A 25,659-nucleotide genomic window follows, 5' to 3' on the forward strand; every position below is an offset into this window, starting at 1 on the left:
AAATATCCATCAAATATGGAACTGATATCGTCTCTATCTGTAAGGTGTCTTTGAACGCAGCACGGTTGTCTTCTGCTCCTCAGATGACTAATTCAAGCAGGAAATAATCTTGAAACTTTTAGCTGACTTTACCTACTTGTATCATCCAAGGCTGGATTGTAAGATGAGTTATCACGTGTCGATCTGTCTCTCAGAGGTCGTTTCAGCATCATCTCCATGTGTCGAGATGTTCAGACGAGCCAAGTGTTCGCGGCAAAGATCACTCCGTACCAGGCGGAGCAGAGGCAGCTGGTCCTGCGGGAGTATCAGCTGCTGAAGAGGCTTCATCATCCTCACATCGTCCAGCTGCACGCCGCCTACATCACCCCTCGCTACCTGGCGCTGGTGGAGGAACTGTGTCCCGGCAAGGAGCTGCTCTACAGTCTGGCCAGCAGGTAGAATCAAATGATGTTCGTGAAGATGGGACGCTCAAAACTCAATTTTCGTTTTTCTTCTTTAGAGATTTGTATTCGGAGAATTACGTTGCCGACCTGCTGTCCCAGATCCTGAGCGCCGTCGACCACCTGCACAGCCGCCGGATCATGCACCTGGACCTGAAGTCGGACAACATGCTGGTGGACGAGCGGAACCTGGTGAAGATCGTGGATTTCGGCTCGGCCCTGTCCTTCATCCCGGGTCAACCGCTCACCGTCGAGCACATCCACGGCCTCTCCGACAGCAAAGGTGACGACACCTGCCAGAGCAGTCGATCAAAGTAGAATCTAGTCTAATCCACTAAACTGTAACTGTCGTGGCTTCTACAGACCGCAGCAAAGGTACGCAGTCTTTTAACGGATGGTGACCTAACTCCCACGTCAGCTAACAAGTCTGTAGGAGTTTTTCCTTCGAGACGTAACTTAGCTTAACATGTGAATACAGGAAGTAAATAACAGTCACTGACTAACTCATCATGCACACGTGTCTGTTTTGTCAGTTTATATTGTCCTTCCTAAAGCTCCGGAGGTTCTGGAGGGTCAGGGTGTGGGACCTGAGACCGACATATGGGCCGTTGGACTTCTCCTGTTCATCATGTGAGTAGAAACAATGGGTTCTATGGGCTGTTCTGATAAAACCATGAGACACATTACAATAATAAGAAGTTTAAGCTACTGTTTAGCTCTTGCGGTTAGCATGTTAGCGTCATGCTAACGTGGTTAAGCCTCCACGTGCTTCCATAGGTTGAGTGCCGACAACCCATTTCACTCCGAGCTGGGCTGGGAACAAGACAGAAACATCAAGAAAGGGAAGATCCAGTTCGGGCGATGTTACCCGGGTCTGTCGGAAGGAGCCTTGAACTTGATGAAGAGCAGCCTCAACAACAAATCCTGGTGAGCGCCGTGACAGAAACGTGCTCTGCTTTTACTCTCAAACTGTGATGGTGTCGCATTTAAATGTAAAGGCTGGTTTCTCATGCATGACAACACATGTGTCGAACTCGAGCCTTCGGGTCAAAATCTTAAGCGACCAACCAATAGACCGTTTAATCTTTCACTATTCAAATATATAACCCTTCTCGGATTCTTATGAAGATTTTTCCAATTCAAAAACCTACATCATTTTAAAAACATGCAATTCGTAATGATTACTAAACCTTTATATTTTAATAAGATTCTTTATCTTTATCTTTAGACTTAGATTGTATCATCTTGTTCTTTCTCTTTATTTCTCTTTGTTCTTGTTCTTATTTTATTTTGATTATTTTTTATAAAAAATTGCTGTATTTGCTGTGGATAATTGGAAAAAAACAATTTCCTGAAGGAGACCTCCTGAGGGATCAATAAAGTTCTACCTAACCTAACCCAACCCTCGGACAATATTTTACAGCTCCTCTAATCACACTGCGCCCCCACTCTTGTTTTTTGTTTTTGTTTTTTTATCTATGCATTTATACATCGAAACGAAGATTAATTTATTTTAAAGCAGTTAAGTACAAGGTTTTACACAGGTCAGTTAAGGTGTGCTGAGACGATTGGCTGTAAAGGGAGAAAAAGGGTTATGAGAAATAGTTGTTATTTTTTTGGCGTTGGCTTAAAACAGCTTATGTATTAGTTACCAAGTAAAATTGTGATAATTACGGACCATCTCACAGCCTTGTCATTCTGGAATCCTACAATACAGTTATATTCAGTATGCAGTACTGCGAACAGTCAGAGATATACTGAATATGTAGCATCTATTAGCATCAAAGGCGCTGTAAGAGAACAGCAGCTTTCCAGTAGCTCCACACCAGATTTTTTAACCCAAGTTCCTGAAGGAAATCTCTTGATGGATTAATAGAGTTTATCTATTTATATATCCATCCATATTTAAATGTCTGTCTGTGCATGTGTTTTGCCCGATCTTAACGTCTATTTTTCTAACTTTCAGGGGGCGTCCGACAGCAGCCGAGTGTCTCCAGCACCAGTGGCTCAGAGCCCAACGCACACCCCACAAGGCCCGACAGTCCAAGGTGTGTTTCTCCACCGACAAGCTGAAGGCGTACCTCAAACAGAAGGAGGAGAAGAGAGACCTGGTCCAAACCAAAGTCCAGGGCCCCTTCTTAAAGTGAGGCGAAGCACGAACGTAGGATTCTCTCTTCGACTTCTGCTACTTTTTTTTGCACTTGTCGGGCGATGACTCGTGTTGTTTAGAACAAGATTGTGTCTTAAGGAGTGGTCGCCTTCTGTTTGCAAGTGGATAGAAGCTTAAAAACCTGGACGAGGTTTGATCATTTACAATCTCTTAAAAACCTGGAAGCATGTTGAATGTATAAAGAAAGTAGGCTTTACCGTATGAACATTTGTACTATTAGCGACAGTGTGAGGTTTAATAAAAATGAGTGATCTTTCCAAATGTTTTTATTTGAGTACAAATACACAAGCACTGATTTGGTTCTACAACGACGATTCATTCTAATACCATAAAGATGTGGTCAACTAAATACAAAAACAAACCTCCAGGTTTTATTTCACGCGTCAAAGTCGGTCGAACAAACCGGAACATTTCATCGATCAATCGTGGTGACTTCTTCATTATGATTGTGCTTCTTGGACTTTTTTGATCTCCTGTGCGGAGAGAGACAGAAGTTTAATTTCAGATCCAACCGCCGGTCAGAACGGTTCACTCACGTCATTAAGGATATCTTTCAGCTCCTCGTAGGCTCTTTCTAAGTCGTCGTTGATTATCACGACGTCGAACACTCCGGGTTCATTACCTGTGAAACAGAACCCGAAGTCAGAGCCGCTGTTGGTCATTTCTTCATCTTACTTCAACCCACTGAGCTCCATGTCGACACGAGCAGCTTCCAAACGCTTCTGTAGACTCTCCTCCGTCTCCGTCTGCCGGTCCCTCAGTCGTTTCTCCTGAGAGCAGCAAATAATAATGTGTTATCTCGGTCAAGCAGGTAATGTTTTGGAAGTATGGAATTATTGTAGTGGGTTCTCTAAAGTTCTCTTTGGATTTAAAGATGTTTTGAATTCACTTGTATGGCTTCTAACTGCTGCTGCACACAAGTCTAGCTTTGTAACATTTAGATAAAAAAAAACATACATTAAAACCACTTAAGTAAGTCGTGTGACCATATACATTTGTTTTAGGTTTATGGGTGAGTTAATGTTACTGGTGGAGTAGTGGTTAAAAATGCAGGTGTCCATCTCTCGATATTAGTTTACAAATCCTGGATCCTTTTTTTATTTTTTATTTTTTTGCTGTAAGCCAGGAAAGTTCTTGAACTTGAGTCATGTGGAATTATCTCCTTATTAGCTCCGTGGCAGAGGTATGCTTTTTTTTTTGCAGTTTAAAATAGTTTATAAATAAATTCATTTTTTCAACATTATAGATTATTAATGAATCCACAAATATGATTCATAATAGTAGGTTATGTGTAAAAGTTAGTTAAAATATAAAATCAATAATATGTCGAGAAAATTACACCATATTGAATCTACAACAGTGAAGAATATATGCATTATGATCATTGGTCAGCATGTTCCTATTCTTTTGAGGTTATTGTAAACAATTTATTATTTATTTGATGTTTAATGTATTTATTGTTTCATTTTTCTGTGCGTATCCTGCTATATAAATGATCAATAAGCAACTCTGTATAATTTCCTTCCTAAAATACAATTTCCTACATACGTATGAAACTCTTTTCTAGTTTATGACTGATTTTCATTTTTCTTCCTTTTTGTAAACTGAAAATATCATCAGATAACAAGAGATTATTATGTATTCACACAAGTCCCATATTGCACTGCTATAGTTAGAGCACTTATAACAGCGCATGTTGTTGTAGTTTAAATCATGCTACTGAATTCAGTAAATCCAGTTTTTGACCTTTGTCTCACATTGAATTCATTGTTTTGGCCACGACTGAGTTCACGGTTCTAAGCCCATAAAGTGGCCGGATCATGGTGTTCACGTCTGGGACGAGCGTGTCCTTCTCATCAGCTTTAATCTGAAGGTAAATAAAAGTACCAGGATCTCCATGGAAGGAGGTTGAATGGAGATGTAAATGGGGTTTAGGTCGGTCTCTTTAATCCTTCTCACTCCCTGGATGTCCACGTCCAGGATGCAGATTAGATTCTTGGCCTGGACGTCCTCGATGGCAGATTTACTGGAGACAACGGATAAATGTCAAACAGGAGGCTTTTTTTTTTTTTCAAACCGTCCAACAGGAACAAGCGACTCAACACGTTTGCGCTCGCGACAGTTAATCTGAGTGGATCTCTGAGCAACACTGGGTTATCGTCAGAGATTAGAGGCGGCACACAAGGTGCTGATCCTCCTTGAGGTTGAGTTCAAAGTCCATCTGTCCAGACACGGCCGGACACTTGCCTTTGATCCGAGTCGTGAACACTCAAGCGTGTCTCAGCCTTTTGCTAACATCGTCATGTGAGATATTCAGATAACTAGCGACAGGCAAGTGTGAGATAATCCAAACTCTGTCCACCATGTTTTTATTTCTATCATAAGCATTTTTATATGAAATATAGGAAAGTACCTTGTGCCATAAAGGTTCCCGGAAAACTCTGCGTTTTCGATAAAATCTCCGTTCTCGATGCCGTCCTGCATGGCCTCCCTCGTGGTGAAGTGGTAGTCTGGAATATTCAACAATCAAAGGTATAAAAAATGAATTAAAATAACCTTAAAACTAAGGAGAGAGGAGACGAAAAGAGACTTGGAATTGCTGGAAATCATAGTCACGACAGGGCAGTACTTGGTGTCAAATATTTTAACCAACTTCCACCTTAAAAAATAAATGTCCACAGATAGATTTCATGAAAAAGTTTCATGTTTAAATATGATCTTAAGAAGATTTCAGAGAAATTTACTAAGATTGCAGGTGAAAAGTTTTCAACTAAATGAGGTCGCAGAGACTCGAGTCCTAAAAGGAATCGTACCAGTTGAATTATTGTTGGTGCACAAACTGGTTCACAAGCACAGCATCAAGAGCAACAACTCTGAGCTCTGATAGCAACACTTAGCTCTGGCAATCATCCATCCTCCCTGTAACATTAGTCACTGAAGCCAAACATCCTTGACTTGATCAAGACAAGGTGTCAAGTGCTTTTCTACTCAGGTCAGAAACTGACCGATGTTAGAACGGTGCACACTGATTTATATCACTTTGATTGACATGCAGGACAAACCCGGCTCGGACAAAACCTCGGTTCTATGAATGCATGTGAGGTCTTTCAGCCACGCCACCAGGGAAGCCTGGCAGGACGGTTGAAGCATGCATGATGTAGAAACCCAGGTTACCTAACGTAACCTAGGTTTTATGAATGATGTATAGCCAGTTAAAACAACTCTGAGAGATAAAGTTGTCAAAAAGTATTTTCACCTTGGTTTTCCATCAGTTGTTTTCAGAAATGTGTTTTTTTGTTTCTCTGTATAAAGTTTTCACCTAGAACTACAATCACTGCAGCCATGTGTGCACAATATACATCCCAAAGTTTGTATCTACATTCAAAAGAAACTGAATCGTGTTAGTTCCAGCAAAATGTATGAACTGACTTTGATCACATCAAAGGCACAAACCATCACGTTTTGGGCTCTTGATTAATGCACAAGTATTTAAACCTTCTGGCACATTTACAAGAACTTCGACTGCGGGATGAGACCGAAGGAACTTCAGCCAATCATCAGCATGACAACATGAACATAACCAGACCAGAGCAGCTTTTTGAACAATCAGGCCATTGACTTTTATTATTTACCAGTATTTTTATTTTTATTTTATTAGGATGTTTTCAACAAGCCACGTCTTTCTCTTATAACATTTTCTTTAAATTTCCTGAATTATTAATATTAATCTTAAAAACCTATTTGCTATGTTCGATAAATAGTTTTCACAGATTTATTTTAGCATTCATTGGACCCGGGCGTAGAGTCGGGTCTCATAAATCTCCCTCCGCGTTGTCTCATTACGATGATGTGATACAAGAAATTTGCTTCATTTCCGTGTCGGCCGCCGTTAAATTGGGCTCAGCAGCTGGTAAATCTGGTCGAAATGTTCTCATGTGGTGCTAATGGTTGACGCTCCGACAGCCACGGAGGGGGGAGCAGGTGTGGGAGTCACGAATTGGGGGCATCACAGGGGGCTATTTTCAAAAGCTTTTTACTCCGAGGTGTTGACTGTCTGATTCTGATTCCTTAAGTCAATGAATTTCATTTATCTTTTTTTGTTGTGTTCGTCCAAAGTGCCAGGATGATGAAAGTAACCCCCAGTAATAAAGGCGGCGGGAGCCTTTACTTGAGACAAGAATCATCTGGAATCTGACAGCATGTCACCTTTAGCTGCGGTTTCGGTTTGGTTTGAAATTGAAGTTTCTAAGTCTTCGGAAGAAAAGACGTCTGCTACGGGCAGTAAAGTAGCCCCCAGTAGCATGGGGAGCATGTTCAGGCCTACGGAGAGAACAAGACAAGGCACAGAAAGCAATGATGGCGTTGTAGACGCTGGGCCTGAACGTAGGAACATCCCTGCAGGAGTCACAGACTAGATCCAGAGGGGGTCTAGGGGGTCAGAGTTCAATAAAAGGGGTTTGCGGTGCCGTACCTTTGCCGTCTTCCTCTCCTGGACGAGGGTTTCTCGTTGTATCTGTGTCAGGAAAAGATTCAAGTCTCGGTAAGAATCAACCAAACACTAAAACAACTCTAGGTTTTGGGCCCAAAATCCCGGTTGTCGGTTCACATACGAGAGACTGAGAATCCAAAGATGCCCTCGTGTTCCTTCATCAGGCGCTTCATCAGAGTGCTCTTGCCTGCCCCGGAGGGGCCGCTGAGGACCACGGGCCTGGGTCCTGACATGGTCCTGGAACATGAATGAACTCGTCATTTTCCGCAAAAAAAGGGAACCGTTTTTTCTTCACATACATTGTATCCTTGGATTCGCTGAAGATCGTTCCCCCCGACTTTTGTAAAATTAAATCTGTAACATATTCCTACCAGACCATAAGACCATATTGACTTCAGTCATTGGGACTATTAGCTTTTACCAGTTCCAAAGAGGTACTTTTAGTCAGGTGCAGATACTACCAAAAACAAAGAAACTTGTTAATAGTAAAATACAAATGCCTTTTCAACAGTTTCGAACAAGCCCAAACTTGTAAGAAACTATTGTCCCTGTTATGTTCTGTCAGTATTTTCTGGCGAATATTTATATTTGAACAGACTTTAAATCATTTTTTGGCGACTAAATTATTTGAGTGCTACAAATTCATGGCAACTGAGAGTCGTGTAACTATATATATTTTAATATTACATTTTCAGTTTTTGGGGGGTTGAAATTGTATCTAGAAAACAAAGTGATGCAAAAATGTCATTGCTTTTTCATTGGGTTAATACTGTTATGTCAGTACTGTTGCTATGATTTATACCCATTGGGAGCTTCAGACAGTTTCCTTTTGGTTTTTACATCAAAAGGAACACCGAAAGGTCTCTTCCACTTTTGACCAAAGATATTAACTGTAAAGCGTTTTCTAGCAAACCTGCTTCAAGTATCTTTAGGTGGTGAATTCCAAGTTCTGTTTCCAACAAACATGCTGTTACTAATGCTGTCTTGATCCACAATCATGAAAGTTTTCTTTAACTCTGAGAATTTCTGCTGTGACTTACAGTCTTGACTAGGTAGTCAACCTGGTTGAGTGCTAGTTAATTAGCACCTAGCTAAACTAAATGGACAAACATCTTTATTTTCCTGGCCAAGAAAACCCTCTTCCTTTAACAATATACCGTCCATTATCACGTGAATTACCAGTGACTTGCACGATATCTTGACCTTCCATGATCACTAGCATGAACTAGTCACTGCCAGCAGCGTCTCAGTAAACAACTTTGTTAACCCATTTCTGAAAGAGCTAATCCCTTGATCCTGGTTCTGTTAAATCATCGGGAGAAAAAAAAAAAAAAGGTCAACAAGACCCAACGAATCTTTGGCCGTTGACACTGTGAGTGACTGTCGCTTACAGAACATTGTTGTTAATGTCGCCTGATGAAGAAGTCTGTGCTCGGGATTAATGTCCTGACCAGGTGGCGTACGAGCGGTCAAGTGACCTGATTACACGATGATGGCGATGATGATGATGATGAACTTTTGAATGAAACTGCTTTACTTTTAAGTATACAGTGTGTGTATTGTGTGAGATACTAACATCAAGTCTATCTTAAGACTTATTTGCAGAATAATATTGATTTTTTTAATCATCAAACTCATCAAACATTTATAAATAACTCCAACTGTGATGATCTTGTGATAATAAAATGTAAATATTTCTCTTACCTGTAAGACCGGAACGACGTCTAGCAGAGGATTCTTCACCCTGGTGTGTGTAAATGGACGGTATAAATGTGTGTGTGTGCGAATTAGTGAAGTAGCTCACTGTCATTCTGAATTAGCCTCCACTCGTCGACCAATCAGGAACCAGCAGCACAAGGCTTGTTTTCAATCCTCGCTGGAGGAACCGAGGCCTGGATTCATGTGAAGAGCATGTTAGCTTGTCCTTATACAGTAACTACTTTTGATTGGTTATGATCAGGATCTCGTCAACTGCAATTAAACTTTAGTTTGTGGGGGGAAAAGGAAACTGACAGGTGTTTGTTGCAGGTATAGTGTAGAAAATACACATAATATTGTGACTTTAATGGAATATAACAGATATATTTAAACAATTTCCCGAAGGAGACCTCCTGAGGGATCAATCAAGTTTTACCTTACCTTACCTTACCAATGTGTGTCTAACGTGTGCTTAGAATTTGTGAGCTTTGCATCCGGTTTTGTTCTTACATAACTGGCATTAAGCCTGATTCTGATCCAGAAAATAACATCGCAATTCAAAATGAAAATATTAGTTAAATAACTACAATATTGAAATAGAAAATAAAAGAAAATTAAGCAGCCAAAAGAAGAAACACGTCAAATAAAACCTTTTTATTCTTTAATTATTTTCCATTATCATTTGGTTTTCTTACTTAGTACGAAAATGTTACATCCATTTCTTCTTTTCAGCCAATAAATTAATTTTTCAATGCCTATTTAAGATGGTACTATTCTAATAATGTACAGGATTCTACTAGAAATCTGCAACAAAAAAAAAAAAAAATTAAAAAATTAAAAAGAAAAAAAAGACAAGTCAAACCGACAAAACGACAGGTTGTCAGAAAGAATATTGGATATTTATTTAAACTTGTGCAGAATAACCAAGTCTACAAATTTAAGTGTTTCCGTTTTCAAATTATTATTATGTATTTAAATTCTGGATAATAAAAAATGTTTTATTTGTGACCTTTAAAACGTTTTATAGTTTTTTTCTTAAAAACAAAACATAATATTATAATTATTAATTAATGTCTTATTGAGGGCGGGACATAGAAGATCGATCCAATAGTAAAGCTTCAGAATTCAAGGTAATCTTGTCATTGGTCGAACCATTTCTCTACAATTCTAAGTTGACATAAGAAAAAGGAAGGACGGTGAATTATTTTCTGGAAGACAGTATAATGTAACATGAACGTGTTTAAACAAAGAAGAGTAAGATAGTGTCAGAAAATATCTCTAAAAAAGAGAAATATAACAACCAAACATAAGTCATAATTAGCAACAGAATGCTAAGCTAATAGGCTAAATAATAATGTTTTATCCAGCTTGTGTTTTAAAATCTCCAGTTGGTATTTGAAGTTTTAAATTAATAAAATAGTTCATGTTTAAGTCGTTTTTTTCTGGTTTTAGTTACTATAAGGGACGATAACTGACATAATTATAAATAATTATATAATAAAAATACATGTATTTATACACGGAAATGGCACATTAATTATTTCGACAATTGGATATTAACTCACACAATTATAAATGTATGATTGTGTAATTTATCGTCCTTCATAAATGACTGACTGAGACGTGTTAAAGAAAAAGCGAAACTCAGGTTCGGTGAGCTTGAATGAAGTAACTCCGTCTTCTAAAGTTTCTCACGTGACCTTCACTCAACCATCTGTTTCCATATTCTGATCACTTGTCCGGATGCAAAGTCATCGTCCGAGAGTCTCGACTTCATCGATCGTCTCGTTCCGAACGTCCTCGGCGAAGAGTCGAATAAACAAGAAGCTTAAACGTAGCTTCCATCGAAAACACGACCTTTGACTGGTGTCGCTGTCACTGGTGTTGGAAATGTCAGGCCTGCAGACTTGAGGATTCTAAAAAAAAAAAAACAACCACCCTTACACCGGGGTCTTCGGCTCAGCTTGAGTAAACGTTAAAAATAGCAGGGTTTAGTCTGTGGACTTCCTAATGAGCCGCCGTGACCTCTGACTGGCTAATCCAGCATCGACCCACTTCTTAGAGGACGAGGACGTAAGACACCTGCTCGACACCGGCTTTACCTCCAGGACGCTTTTTATTGTCGGAACACTGGGAAAAAAAAGGCGAGAGACACGGGAGTTTCAGGAAACATGGGTGACCGACTGTACAGTACTCAACGATGCAAACATACACAAAAATCTATGTACATGTGCTTCCAGACAGATTATATTTCCCCACAAAAAAAAGGTTACAAATCACATAAATATCATCCCCAAAAGTTGCTTTTTTTTTTTCGGTGCCTGAGGTCTAAGGTCGGGAGGTTGGAGACCACGCTGGGTTGGTGGAGGAAGAGGAGGAGGAGGAGGGTGGAGTCATGACAGACCAGCTGCTCGCGGGTCCACCCTGATTGGCTGGAAATGACGAAAAAAAAAAAGAAAGGGGGTTCTGGTCTGGCGGGTCACAGGTAGACCCGCCGCAGGTCTCCGGGCGAGGTGATGGTGTTGCACTGAGGACACAACTTCTTCGCTCCCTGGAGGACATTTTATGATGAATATATTATCAGGAGAGTTTATTTATTGTTAATATCGTACCAGTGTTCGGAGCCAACACTCTTCACAGTGAACGTGCCAGCACTGGATGGAGGTCAGTGGAGTAGTGTAGGTGTCCTGCAGGAACACACACACACACAGGTTCTTAATGCGAGCAATATGCATATCAACCACTAGGTGGCGACAAATATAAAGTCTTCATCTTCTTCTTCTTTTCCTTTCGGCGACAGATATAATGTATTACATTTATTTACGGTTCAATTCAGTGAGTAGATATGATAGCGGTCTATGTTATTTTATGTAGGAGACAAAATAATAAATAAAATTTGATATAATTTTTACGAAGACTAAAAAAGAAAATCTCAATCTTTATATCTTTATATCGATAACTCACGATCCTGACCCTTAACAGGGAGTTCTGAATATTACAATAAATATAATAAGATAATAGTAAATTTGAGATGAGAAATATTTATAAATAAAACCAAACCTTAATAATATAATATATATGATATTGATCTAATGATATAAGCATGTATTTATACTAATTTAACTAAGATTTGTGAATAATCAAATTAAATAAATTGAAATTAAGGGAGTAAAGTATGTATTTTATAAGACAGTGTGTTAATGTAATACATCACAAAAATGAAACGTTTATGTAAAAGTTACTTAAAATGAAGCACTGACATAATAAGGTGTAAAATAAAGCGTTTTTATCCCATAATAATTCTAATTGTTTTAGGGTCAGAGACAAATAATGTGGCCTGTATTAGTGTCGTCTTGATAAAGAAGTATTGCATCAATATTCATGTCCAGGAATACGTTGAAGTCTCCCATAACATTACGACCACCTATTTTAAAGCCCTCTATAATGATGTTCGGACTTAAACACCCAAATATATGTCTCTTATTTTACAAATAAAAATAAAAATATTTAATTGGGAAATATCAAAATAAAAAATGTCGTTTTTTTCCTTTTAGTGACTTGTAAGACATGGAAAAAAAGACGGAAAAATGCACTTGTAAAATGTTTAAAAACAGAAATAAAGCAAAATGTATTGATTGAAAACCCAATGATTCAGTTGTTTTAATACAGATGTAAAAAGTTGTCAGATCACTTTGTGTGTGTGTGTGTGTGTGTGTGTGTCACTTGTTAACACACTCACCATGCAGATGAGGCATTTAAATCTGTCTCCTTTTGACAACTGCTTCTCTAAATCCCGTATCCGAGCTTTAAGAGCATCAAGAGACGTCAGCGCGGAATCCTCGGAGAGCCTACACACACACACACACACGCACACACACACGCACGCACACACACACACGGACAGTAACAGGAGAGGAGATGGGAGGGCACGAGTTAGGCAGACACCGGAGAGTCATTTATAAATCGAAGACAGATTAAATTATTCGCTGGCCAACATGGACACTGAGCATGAAATTTAGCAGCAATCACATCGGCTGCATTCGCTGTCTCATTTATCATGGGCCGAGAGAGGGGGGGAGTTAAAGGGGGTAGGGGTGGGCAGGTGTCGGGGGTCCGCACAGAGAAAGACATACACACAATTACAGGCCAGACAGCGTGCGCAAACACGCCGTACAGTGAAGCCAGGGGCCGCTGCGAGGCATTAAGTGTGATGAAATGTGTGTACATGTGTGCGTCGGCGGCGGCGTGATGGATGATATCATCACGTTGATAAAGTAATATGTTGCCGGCTGGCGGGAGCACGGAACCCTGGCTGGAGGGGAAGCTGACGGAAAAAATAATGCTCCAAAGACTTGTCTGTGTGGATCGTGGTGCATTCAGGGACACGGACGATGCGTGACACATGTGATGGGAGATTCACGTTGGAACCGGTTTTGATAAATGACTGACGGAGGGAATAGATTTATGACTCAGAAATTACACTTGTTTAAAACTTCCATCAAGTTGTTTTTTTATTTGTTTGTTTTTTTTTTACTTTCCAGCTACTAATCGATAAATCCTTCACATGTATTTGGCCTGTTTTTCTTCTTTTACTCCAAATATTATTGTTAAATTCATCGATCCAAGCCCCATAAAAAGAAACTCACATCTCCAGCTCTGCGTTTTTGCATGTTTTTGGAAGCCCTGATGAACTGACGTCCAGCTTGTCTCCGCTGCTGGTCGAGGGACTTCCTGAAGCGGAGAAGAAAAAGCCTTAAAATCTTAGTGATATCGCTAATAACTGTAGGTTTTAAGGTGAGCTCATGGAAGTGGTTTGAACAGGAGATGTTTCTTACCTTCACTGGACCATTTGGGGAATTCCTGCTTCATTGCAGCTTCTGTTGTCGTGTTGATGCTGAAACACATTTATGTCTACAATTACTTCCAATACTTAGGTAAATAGAAAAGTGTACTCGTGTCTCAACAGTAGATCACAACAATTAGTCGACAACAAAGGGGACAAGTTTTTATCCAAGACTTTTATGGCCTAGAAAACTTAAAGAAGTAAAATCAGTTTAAGAGTTCAGACATGTGTTGAAAACAAGTTTTTTTTTTGACGGACAGGTGGAACTTTGTTATATTATTGATGGTGCTGGATTGAAAAATCATCAGATCATCAAAACTTTTTTTTCCAAACTGGCTCAGGATCTATTTTAAGAGCATTGAGAATATATTGTAAGTATTTATGAGAGGTTTATTTCTATAAAAGTGTCTTTTTAACCAAAGGCTTAAAAAATGCTTAATTTAATGAGGAAAATTAAAATAAGTTAATATGAGATCTAATACATTAAATCTTAATATGCTTAAATTATGGTATTTTATTTAACGTTTTTAGTTAAATATAGGAAAATAAAAACAGTTTTTCCAATATTTTTCTTTTACATTTGCTTAAATGTTTTGACAGGGAATTGATCCTTGCAGTAAGTTACTAAGAAATCTCATAAATTCAAGCTAAATATGCCAAAATTATTATGTAATTGTATTTTATTTAAACTTTTTTTTTAATTATTTGAAATAAAAGCACTTTTTTCTAAATATTATTTTACATTCACTTAATTAGTCTTAGAGGAAATAAATCAAAAAGTTGCTAATTAATCTGTTTAAATTCAAGCTAAATATGCTCAAATTATTATTTAAATGTATTTATTTAACCTTTCTTATAAAAAAATTAGATATAAAAGCACTTGTTTTCAAATATATTTTGTATTAACTTATATATAAAAACCCTTTTCTAATTTTTAAAAAAATATTTAAATATATACAATAAGTAAATAAAAAAGCTGCTTAAATTCAAAAATTCAAAATATGCAGAAAATATAATTTAATTATATTTAATTTCATCCTTTTTAATTAAAATAAAAACACTTTTTTTCGTTTTAGTTTTCTTTAATATCTTTGAGAGGAAATGAATCGTTAAAATAAATTACTAAGAAATCTAATACATTTAAGCTACCTTTTTTACAGAAATTCTGACAAAAAGAATATAGTTTTACATTCACTCAAATCTTTTTGAGATGAAATAAATCCTTAGTAAACATTACTAAGAAATAACTAATACATTAAATCTACATATGTTCAAATAATTATCTGAATGTACTTTAGATAACCTTTTAAAAGATCCCCAAAAAAATGTCTATCCACTTAAATAGTTTTGAGAGGAAATAAATCAGGACAAGAACTGAGGACAAATGAGCAAAAACCTTATGATCTAATCAAGACTTGACCTGCTAGTTAAAGTTAGTTTGTTTCTCCATGATCTTGACCTGATGAGGGCCACATAAATACAGACAAAGGGCCACATGTTAACTTACTTGACTGGGGTCTCTTTAGGGCTCCCTGAGCAGAGGATCACGTCTGTCTCGGTGTATCTGAGGACGGCTCAGGAAAACTCGTGGAGACCAAAAAATGATGTTGAACAATATATAGTCAGTAAATAAGTAAGTAATAGTTATTTGTAAAGCGTCTTTCTAGACCTCAGAGCCCGAGCTGGGGTGTAAGTCTGGATCAGATCACTGATGGAAGGTCTGACCATGAATAGATCTGAAAGTAAGAACCAGAATTGTAAAGTCAATCCTGAAAGAAACTGGCAGCCAGTGAAGAGTTTTAAGGATCAGAGAAATGTGAGTTCTTCTACTAGAGCAGCTCAGAATTCTCGCTGCAGGGTTTTGTATGAACTGCAGGCGAGACAGATCCTTCTTGTTTAGACATGAACCATGTGTGAGAGACTGAAGTCCATCTATGATGTCAGAGAACATGTTGAGAGGATACTGTGCTCGCCCGTACTGCTGCGTGTCGTCTCCATCCACGTCCAAGTCGGCGTCGCTGTCCCGACACTCCTTTGTCGCGGCGTTCACCGCCACGGAACCTGAGACGAGAGTTTGACGCCTTGAGTTTCCGTGGGCCACAGAACCAAAAAAATAACAAGCCGCCAGTCTTGACAGACGGTGAGTGACAAGCGAACGGGTCAGAACTTCCTGCCCGGTTAAAGGAAACCGTTACATTTCAGCCTCCAAGGCATCCTGTTCTGCCGTAATCTGGACTGAAAAGTTCAGTGGTTTTTCAACTGCCACTCACTCACATTACTTGCAGTGTGTTGAACACACACACACACACACACACACACACACACACGCACCTTTAAAGCCGCCCACCAGAGACATCATCTGGATCTTCCTCCTCTCGTTCCACTCGTCCTCCACGGGCTCGGCAGCGTTCTCCTGAGACACAGACACTTGTGTGAGGCGCAGGAATGGAACCTGTGCAGCTTCAGGCTGAAGCTGCTCTCAGATACTCGCGAGGGTTTTTTTTTGATCTTGACGACACGAGAAACATGTCCACGAGTGGGTTTTTTTTTCTCCAACGAGGAGATAAGAACGTACCTGCCCGTCCTCTGGTTTCCTTCGCCTCAGTTTGTTGATCCTGACTGTTGACGCAGAGAGAGAGAAAAACAGTCTTAAAAGTGTTGAAAATGAAGGAGGAACTTTTGTGTTTCTGTTTTGACGTGGATTTCTTGTTCTACTGGGTTGTGCGACGTCATTTTTATTTGACTATGAATGACATTTCAAATAAATGTCATGGCAGAGGGTTGAAACAAGCTGCTTGGCAGAGGTCTGCACTCTCTGTTTTACTAGTTTACAACCATTAGGTAAAATAATCCTCGTTTAATCCTGGGATTCACTTTCTGAAACTTCCTCCATTCAAAGTAATCAGTGTTTTTTTCACTTGTTAACCCTTGTGTTATCTCAGGGTCAAGATGACTGGAAGGCCTGAAAAAATTGTGTTTGTGGTATCCCTTGTGGTTTCTCTGGGTCAAGGTGACCCAAAGGCCTAAAAACAATTGTGTTTGTCGTATCCCTTGAGTTATCTCAAGGTCAAAGTGACCCGAAGGCTGGAAACAAATGTGTTTGAGGTATCCCTTGTGTTATCTCAGGGTCAAGGTGACCGAAGGCTGGAAACAAATGTGTTTGTGGTATCTCTTGTGTTATCTCAGGGTCAAGGTGACCCGAAGGCCGGAAACAAATGTGTTTGTGGTATCCCTTGAGTTATCTCAGGGTCAAAGTGACCCAAAGGCTGGAAACGAATGTGTTTGAGATTTCCCTTGTGTTATCTCAGGGTCAGGGTGACCCAAAGGCCAGAAGAAAAAATGTGTTTGAGGTATCCCTTGTGTTGTCTTTGGGTCAAGGTAAACAACCTCCACCACTGCATATGTATTTATGGAAGCCAGGGAGGTTGTTCACCTTGACCCAGAGACAACACAAGGGATACCTCAAACACATTTGTTTTCAAGCCTTTGGGTCAACTTGACCCTGAGATAACAAACATTTATCTGAACTTGCAAACTCAACGTTGCTTATGAGGTACCAACCCTTCAACACACCACTCTCAGTGGCGGTGACCTGTACCAGCTACCGTAATGCTTTGTCGCCCAGCCAATCACTTGTGTAGAACGGCATCATGGGAGTTTACTTTTTTTTTGTTGGAACTGTCAGTGCGGGATTCGGGAAATCTGCACGATCCGTGAACATATTTGCGTAATATTTGTAGTGTAAAACATCACCTGGGAAACCTGCGATTAATTTGCGTTGCATGTGACTTCAAAATACCTTTATTTAAATTAAGCGATAACACAGCGTCAAGCATTGATTCTATGGAAGATGAAGAGACATTTTCTCCTTCCTTCCTGTAAGTAACAATGTGAGCAAGCTTTGGTGTTCTTGACTGAATCTTTGAGAGTATCTTAGGAATGTGAACTGATTAATGTTTATAGTTATGGACCAATGCATGTTTCTCTTTCATATAATTTGATTTAAAGACACGTTTACAAAACATGACGCTTCATACACACGACTCTTTATTCATCCAGACGGTCGGAGTTTCACGAGTCGATCTGTCGTGTTTCACAACCCTGAACTACAACAGTCTCATAACCGTAAATCGACCACAATCACACACATCCTGGTGTTGGAGTATGAAGAAGTGTGTGTGTGTGTGTGTGTGTGTGAGGGGGGGAGGGGGGGGGGGTGTATTAATACAGAAACGTTTCTTCCTCTTTTCTTCTGCGCTGATGTGAAAGTTAAAACGGCATAACTGCACCTCACCTCTCGCCGCGACCCGCTCAAGGGACATTAAGCTTTAGGACCCCTTTAATCCCGGGCTGACGGGGGTTCAAGTGTGGTGTGGGGGGGGCAGCGTCGTAATGAGGGTTAAAGAGACAGTGAAGACGAGGAAGAGCTCATCAGACGTGGAGGTTGATTAATCCACTCCCTCCTCCTCCTCCTCCTCTCACCACGACGCTCATTATGAAGATGATTACGTCGTCCAGATTAAAAAAGCTCAATAAAGGCTAACGGGGCGACAGTTGGGAGGGTCGGAGGCGAGCGCCGCGAATAACAGAAGTGAGACAAAGAGAAGGAAGATCTGTTGGATGACGCAAGGTTAGTGAAACTCTGAGGGCGAGCACCTGCGCGTCGGTTTGAAGAACGGGCGTCAAAAAAAAAAAGAACAAAGATTCAGGTGAGATCTCGACATTGACGAGTCTCTGATATGATGAGGAAACTTGAAAATACTCATGAAATAAAGGAAACAACGTTGTGAGTTATTGCAGTTATGACGAGGTATTAAAGAAATCTGCTTTAAATTTTATGTGATTGTGTATTATAATTTTTTTTAGGTGTTACACATAAAAATGTCTTTTGAGTGAAGAAGAGATGATCAACGTCAGGGTGAGAATAAAATAGAAATAAGAAGCAAAGGTGAGTCCAAAGCATAACTTATTTGACTCAAATACTTTTATATAATTTTCATTATTGTCTCTATTGTGAGCATATGTTGAAATAAAAATAGGTTGTTTTTTTTTGGTTTAAAGTCTGTTATATTATGAGTAAAATTACTCACGAAATAAATAAGTGCATAAGTAAAGTCACGACTAGGTATTATATAAATCTGCTATGAATGCTATTTGGTTGTGTAGTATTTTATTTAAAAATTAATCACTGAAAAAATGTGCACCTAATGTGAAATATGAAGGTATTAGGTTTTAATTAATTTGAATGAACATTATTTTAATTAAAAAATATTACATTCAACATTTTTATTTTAATATAAATCACAAAATAACTATGATGAAATGAAATAAACGCTTTTATATGTATTATTTTTTCAGAGGTATAAGAAACCCCCACAAAAATGATTGAGTAAACCTTGTAAATGTAGTAAATGATATATTTTTTAAAACAAATTACTCCTGAGGTTTAAGGGTTTCACAATCACAGTGAAAAGCTGATTAAGAAACACATCCCTTAAAAGCGTAATTTTAAAAATACAAATATTTAAAAATATGTCTTCATGAGAATATTCTGAATATTTAAACATTATTTAATGATGTTTAGGTGATTTCTTTTTTTATGAACGTGATTTCTAATGAAATCTGATTAAATTCACAGTTTTATTTAAATATAAATCACAAAATAAATATATGCACTTAATATGAAAATATAATAAATACATTTTTTAAGGTATAAGAAATTCTCACAAAGAAAAGATAAATAAACCATGAAAATAATAAAATATATATGTTTTAAAACACATAACTCATGAGGTGTAAGGGCATCAGAATCACTAGTTATGGTCTGATGAAGCTTCATGAAACAGTGTCATGTCAGTAGGTGGCGCCATCCGTTTAAAAATGAGCTTTTTTGTAATTAAAACAGTTGAAGGAAATTAGTGCAGAGACCGCCATCTAGTGGACTCTGATAATAATGACACTGTTTCATGAAGCTTCACCAGACCTTCCCTAAGAATTACAGTCAAAGGTTTATGTTGAAAAACACGTCAATTAAATGAAAACTCTTTAACTTTTTTTGAATAAAACTATTTAAAAAGATGTTGATGATGATTTTTCTGACTATTAAAACATTATTAAATGTTTTTTTTCTGGTCTCTTACCCGCTTGTGTGCAGTCTAGGTGGGCTCCTGCGCTGTGGGGACGTAATGGGCCAGATTTGACGTAGCACCTGCACCAGCAGAGGTCATCAACTGTTAACATATCAAGAGGTCAGAGTTGAAAGGTTAATAGCTCCTCTGCTCGTGTGGGCGCTAGGCCGCTGGAGATGATGTGGGGAGAAAAAAAAGCGGGAAACTATCTGAGCAAGCGAGGAGGACGTGGGGGCGGTGTGACACACACACACACACACACACACACACACACACACACACACTGACTGTGTTAACAATAGTCTCCCGGATTATTGAGAAACTCTCTTTTTTTTCACTTTTAAAGGCGTTTTAACGACAGACTGAGTCAGCAGCAGTGAAACACAAGTCAACGTACCGTTCAGTCGAGTGTGTCTGTTCGCTCGCACACGAAGAAACGTCTGCACAGAGAAACACACGTTGAAACATCCTTTTTTAAAAAGCAGGACAGAGACTTTTTACAGTAAATTCTACCAAATACAATACAAGCTGAATTCTTAGCCCTCATTAGAGCGCAAAACTATTCAATCGCTGTAGCAGACTTTTAAGTAGCATTTTTTTTAACTATGTCAAATATTTTGTTCTATAATAAAAGTGAGCTTTTGATTTAATACAAGAGAACGATCACACATTTTGATTTATTCTCATTTATCTTAAAAAAACTGATTTAGTTGAATTAATATCTAAATAAATCTAAATGTTCATTGCAAACATCGTTGTGTTATTTAACTTTTTGTGTTTTATTGCTGAAAATGTTACTTTTGTCACATTAAAAAAAAGTTAATGACATTCTCATGGATCAAAACCTCGATTTTTAGGAGCAGTTTTGATCTGATTATTTGACTTTTGAGACAACTTAATGCATTCAAACTTTCATCTGGGCCACAAGCATAAGACCAAATTAATCTGGTCAGGATTTTACGTTTTTTTTAATGTGTTAATGTTTCTTGATTTTAAGAGATAAGGTAAAATAAAACAGATAATAACCAACTTGAAAAAAGAAACTACAAACAATTAAAATAAATTAAAACCATCATTAATTTGTGGAATATATTACAATAAAAATAATAATATATGATAAAATAATTATAAACATAAACCATGCACTCCCAAAGACCAGCCTGTGTGTTTTTATGATGCTACTTACATTTAGTTAATTTCCAATATTGATAGAAACTGATTTCTGTATTGAACAAAAATCCACTTTTATTTATACCATAATCTCCACCTCCAAGGCACTCGTTGTATAAACAAAGCGGGGCGTAATTACAGCTGGCTGGAGTAGAACTGAAGCCATTCTTAATACGTCATAATGGACTACGCTCTCGTAACCTCTCGTTCGCCCAGATTTTAGACGAACTTTATAAAGTAATAAGTTGAAAACATGGTCATGATGACAGACTTACTGCATCTTGGAGAGAAAGACATCAACATTTGAAACATGGGAGTGAGTCAGTTGTTGTTGTGACATTAGTTGTCGTTGAAACACGATTATTAAACTGCGTTGTTTGTTTTGTGTTCTTGATGCTCTTCAGCCTCTCGGGTTATGAACTGACCTGGTATCTGTCCGAGTGTGTGTCATCGGCCGGCCGGAGCGGAGAAGCCGGACAAGCTCCTTCACGCTTGATATGCAGGGATAATGAAAGAGACTAGATAGAGAAGAAGCAAAAAAAAAAGAAGTGAATCCAAGAACAAAGCAACACAACAAAGTGTTTCTACCTTGGACGTCCTCATGAGGAGGTCGTGCTGCACTGGGTTGATGCTGCAGAGAGACCAGCCCATGTTAGAAAACATGTTATTTCGCACAAACAAATATTCAAACGTGGTCATGTCAATAATGTGTGTGGGTTTTGTGAAACGACATCTCGTGGCACACAAACACACACGGGTCCAAGACCACTGTCCCCCTGGGCCAAGTACAATTTGAAAGCATTACCGTCGGCCGAGCGTTCGTTAAGCAGATTTGGAGTGTAATGTCTTTATTGGAGGAATCATTCTTCTGTTCTTAGCAGCACGTAATGTGCGTGTCTATTTCTGTGTGTGTGTTTATTTGTGTGCGAGAGTGGCTCACACAGGCCATTAGCAGGACATTATCTAGCTCGCTGTATGATTTGTCGCCTCCAGGCGGAGGACCTAATATGAAATATGTTCGGGACAACGAGGCGGCTTGTAAACACGGCGCGGAGGTGACGGGGAAGACGGAGGACGGAAGACGACACCGGAGGAGGCTCAGACGACGTGACTCGTCGCTCCTGGAAATCGACAGACATGTTGAAAGACGTACTTGATCTGAAGCTGGCTGAGTTTGTTTAACTCCTGCTCCATGTGGTCCTGCAGTTCACCGGGTCTCAGCAGCGTCTGACACACCGGGCACACCGGGGCCTGGGAGTCGTACAGAACCTTGACTTTACCTGCAGGGAGAAGATACTTGAGAATAGAATCGTGTTTCCTGTTTAGTCGCAAATAAAATCACACAAAGAGAACAAACTTTTTACTACAATTCAACCCTTTTTACATGTATGTTGTAAAAACAGAAAACAATAGATGGATGGATGGATGGATGGATGGATGGATGGATGGATGGATGGATGGATGGATGGATGGATGGATGGATGGATGGATGGATGGATGGATGGATGGATGGATGGATGGATGGATGGATGGATGGATGGATGGATGGATGGATGGATGGATGGATGGATGGATGGATGGATGGATGGATGGATGGATGGATGGATGGATGGATGGATGGATGGATGGATGGATGGATGGATGGATGGATGGATGGATGGATGGATGGATGGATGGATGGATGGATGGATGGATGGATGGATGGATGGATGGATGGATGGATGGATGGATGGATTCGATTAGATAGGAAATTGGGTTTCCAGTTTACAGCATACGATATATTCATAAAATCTATAACAAGAACAAAGTTCAAATAAAAATAACTAACTGCAAATATGAAGAACATACTGTATATCAAAAGAAATAACACAAAGAAAAGGATACAAAGATTAACATAGAATAGAATCATCTTTTCACTTCACTCCTGCCCCAAAACTCAGAATTAAAACATCTAATAGCACAAGGAATGAATAAGTCCCTGAGTCTATTAGTGTTGCATCATGGGAGGAGCATTCTTGCACTTCATCTGCTTCTCTGCTCTGTTGTGTTTTTTGGGGGATTTTTTTTTTTACTCATAGCAGTAACCCCAAAAAACACTTTACTAAGTCATTTCCCACCTGAAATAAGCAGAATATTTCCTTGATTTTGATTTAAAAACTGTTTTCAAGTATGTATCATTTTGGAAAGAGCCTCTCAATTCGACAAATACTGAACCTCATGTACTTGATGTGTCTCATTCTGTGGCAGTAAATTGTCAAATATTTGGTATATAAGTAGAATATATAAACAGTGATCATTTACAACTTTGATGGAAAAGAGAGAAGTTTTACACACTGACACGTCATTACAGTGAGAAGATAATGTATCAGGTTGTTACTATAAACTGTTTTAACAAAGAAAAAAAAGATCCTTCCTCTCGAACACCTGCACGCTGACATCACCGGCCGTCAACAGGAACATTACCCTGCAGGACGGCTCCAGGTCCACTGGGCTCCACTAATGGAAAGTACCGTGAGCGGCCAGGTGGAGTCCAGAGGACCTGGACTACATCAACCCTTTTACCAACAACATGTGGTGGTTTACTCGTGAAGGCAGTCAATCACTCGTGGCCTCGTCACGAAGGCTGGAAACTCAACGTCTCGCTGGCAGACAAACGACTTGTTGTTTTATTTGGAATCATGGGTAAAAAAAAAAAAAAAAGTCTCTATGTGACGCTTTGGAAGATTCCAGTTAAAGGCAAGTGACCCTTAACAAGGGATTGAAAAATGGGAAAGTGGAGTCAGGTGTCCTGTCCCTCCCCCCCCCCATCACTTCCACCTCCCTCCTCTCTCAAGCCCTTTTTGCATCTCCTCACCGTCGCCTAAATGACTTTTCCTGACATGCATCGAACGTTCCGGGCTTTCTGCGCTCCCGCGCCCGGAACATGCAGGCATCAGTAAACAATGAAATCTCTGGGCTGAAATTGAATTTATAACCACATTACCTGGACAGATAACGTCTCTGAATGGCGCCGCGATAAGAGCGCCGGGATTTGATTTCCAGGTGTTTTATTGGTCCACCTTTTTTTTTGGGATAAGCCTCATCCATCCCACACGCACACACCCCTTGTCCACACAAACATTTAATGATGTGACTGGCATTTTTGTACTCGAGATAAGTGTGTGTGTTTGCATGTTGTCTCCGAGGCCGGACTGTTGCTCTCGTAAGCGTTTGGTTCACTTTTTCTTTTTTTTTTTACACATCTCCGTCTCCGCCTCCTGCGCACATAAAGCCTGTCAGTGTTAGTCAGACTCAGCGCTTCTTCAGCCTGGGGGGTCTCAGACACACAACAGGGGTCTGTAAAACCTGCCTATGGGGGCCTGTTAACTGCTCCCTCACTACGGCAACTGCCTTGGATGGTTTGGCCCTCTCTGGTTCAGCTATGCTAAGGTTGACTGGCCCATCTCCTGATGTATTTAGGGTCTCTCTGTGTCCTGTTTTGTTCTTTTGTCTCCTCGCTCTCGCCCCCCCTCTCCCACCGTCAGACCGTTGTCACGGTTTTTATCGCTACATTTAGACGTTTGAAACTCACAGAGAACGCCGCTTGATTTAGATTTTTTGGAGCCAAAGTTCAACCAAAATTCTCTCGTTTTCCAGTCACCCTCATGTCGACTAAGAGTTGGGAGTAGTTGGGACTTAAAAACATCCAAATACCTCCGTACTGCTCGTCTGTAACGTCCCTCTTGCATTGAAGCCTCGACATGAAGAATTGTTCCCCGAAAGTATGACGTTACAGACGAGCAGTATGGAGGTATTTGGATGTTTTAAAGTGTCTTTTTGGACAAAGATAAAGACAACTGAGCTCCAGTCGCTACATTAAAATCAACATTTTTGTCTATAACTCTAAAAAGGAACAAATAATCCCAACCCTTAGTCGTCCATATTTTAAGATTGTTTGTAGCAGCACTTGCTAGGCCAACATCCTACACAGACAGGAAGTACTCCGGGTAAATTTCACAAGCGTTTCTAATCTACTGTCTAAACTGAAAGCGCTTGAGATGTTTTCCCGAAATACTTCCTGTCTGTGTAGCACGTTGAACTAGCAACTTACCTAGTAGCATCCGCTAAAACCAAGCTTTAAATATAAACTTGTTTAAGTTTTTTCGGAAAAATTACTACTTCAATAAAAGAGGGACGTTACAGATGAGAGGTATGGATGTATTTGTATGTTTTTTAGACAAAGAAGAAGATGAAGGCAACTAAACTCCAGTCGCTCCATTAAAATGAAAAAACATTTTCCCTATAACTCTAAAAAGGAACATATTACTCTGAAAGCAATCCTAACCCTTAGTCGACATGAGGGTGAGTAGAAATGAGTGAAGTTTGAATTTTGGGTGAACTATCACTTTAAACTGTAACAATACATCAATTAAAACTATTTATCCTGCTTTAACAAAGGGTATGAACTTGTATAGTCATTAAGTACCAATAAGTCCTGTGTAGAGCTTTATTATTTAGCCAACATTTGAGCGAACAAATGCAAACATTCCTGAACACGTCCTCTTTTTATCCCTAAGATTCGGCAAAGAAGAGTCTGGTGCGTCACTCGGTTCAAGATCAGCCTTGTGAACCAAAACAAGATATCATCGTCATTCACCTTCAGCTTTTGTTGTTCCTCCGCTCTGCAGGGTTCACTTGTTGCCCCTTCAGCACAAAGATCTAAATCCTCTTCAACCAATCCT

General features: G+C 39.3%; 3 protein-coding genes across 4 annotated transcripts in view; 1 reads left to right on the plus strand and 2 right to left on the minus strand.

Annotated features, from left to right (window-relative positions):
- obscna (obscurin, cytoskeletal calmodulin and titin-interacting RhoGEF a) overlaps positions 1-2,828 on the plus strand; it is a 67,015-nt gene extending 64,187 nt beyond the window's left edge. The window contains exons 83-87 of the mRNA XM_087783647.1: positions 195-434; positions 500-723; positions 974-1,070; positions 1,218-1,367; positions 2,407-2,828. Of these exons, the coding sequence (XP_087639773.1) occupies positions 195-434; positions 500-723; positions 974-1,070; positions 1,218-1,367; positions 2,407-2,587 (892 nt within the window). The 3' untranslated portion in view covers positions 2,588-2,828. The remainder of the gene's footprint in view (positions 1-194; positions 435-499; positions 724-973; positions 1,071-1,217; positions 1,368-2,406) is intronic.
- Positions 2,829-3,043: 215 nt separating this feature from the next.
- On the minus strand, positions 3,044-8,880 carry guk1b (guanylate kinase 1b). Of its 2 annotated transcripts, XM_087782578.1 has the most exons (9): positions 8,804-8,880; positions 7,221-7,336; positions 7,082-7,123; positions 6,817-6,930; positions 5,024-5,120; positions 4,498-4,636; positions 3,296-3,380; positions 3,147-3,232; positions 3,044-3,083 (listed from the first exon to the last, which is right to left on the minus strand). In XM_087782578.1, the coding sequence occupies exons 2-9, from the start codon at positions 7,330-7,332 to the stop codon at positions 3,051-3,053; spliced, it is 708 nt and encodes a 235-aa protein (XP_087638704.1). In that variant the 5' UTR covers positions 7,333-7,336; positions 8,804-8,880; the 3' UTR covers positions 3,044-3,050. The 2 variants fall into 2 exon arrangements, with proteins under 2 accessions (XP_087638704.1, XP_087638705.1); XM_087782579.1 differs by lacking the exon at positions 6,817-6,930.
- A 2,043-nt stretch (positions 8,881-10,923) lies between these two features.
- The window catches only part of rnf220b (ring finger protein 220b), a 37,323-nt gene continuing 22,587 nt past the window's right edge, over positions 10,924-25,659 (minus strand). The window contains exons 3-16 of the mRNA XM_087783670.1: positions 22,092-22,218; positions 21,527-21,569; positions 21,364-21,456; positions 20,166-20,208; positions 19,781-19,870; positions 16,216-16,259; positions 15,972-16,053; positions 15,605-15,701; positions 15,148-15,204; positions 13,633-13,691; positions 13,444-13,528; positions 12,537-12,645; positions 11,410-11,484; positions 10,924-11,348 (exon numbers count right to left, since the gene is read on the minus strand). Coding sequence (XP_087639796.1) covers positions 11,277-11,348; positions 11,410-11,484; positions 12,537-12,645; positions 13,444-13,528; positions 13,633-13,691; positions 15,148-15,204; positions 15,605-15,701; positions 15,972-16,053; positions 16,216-16,259; positions 19,781-19,870; positions 20,166-20,208; positions 21,364-21,456; positions 21,527-21,569; positions 22,092-22,218 — 1,076 coding nt within the window. The 3' untranslated portion in view covers positions 10,924-11,276. The remainder of the gene's footprint in view (positions 11,349-11,409; positions 11,485-12,536; positions 12,646-13,443; positions 13,529-13,632; positions 13,692-15,147; positions 15,205-15,604; positions 15,702-15,971; positions 16,054-16,215; positions 16,260-19,780; positions 19,871-20,165; positions 20,209-21,363; positions 21,457-21,526; positions 21,570-22,091; positions 22,219-25,659) is intronic.

This window comes from Callionymus lyra, chromosome 2, assembly GCF_982586985.1.
Source record: "Callionymus lyra chromosome 2, fCalLyr1.hap1.1, whole genome shotgun sequence".
NCBI classification, from domain to species: Eukaryota; Metazoa; Chordata; class Actinopteri; order Syngnathiformes; family Callionymidae; genus Callionymus; species Callionymus lyra.

Coding starts and splice junctions, on each gene's coding strand:
- guk1b (XM_087782578.1), bottom strand. CDS start 7,332: ATGTCAGGACCCAGGCCCGTGGTCCTCAGCGGCCCCTCCGGGGCAGGC. Junction 7,124..7,220: donor CTTTGGATTCTCAGTCTCTC/GTATGTGAACCG, acceptor TTCCTGACACAG/ATACAACGAGAAACCCTCGT. Junction 3,381..4,497: donor CTCCTTCCATGGAGATCCTG/GTACTTTTATTT, acceptor TGCTGCTCTCAG/GAGAAACGACTGAGGGACCG.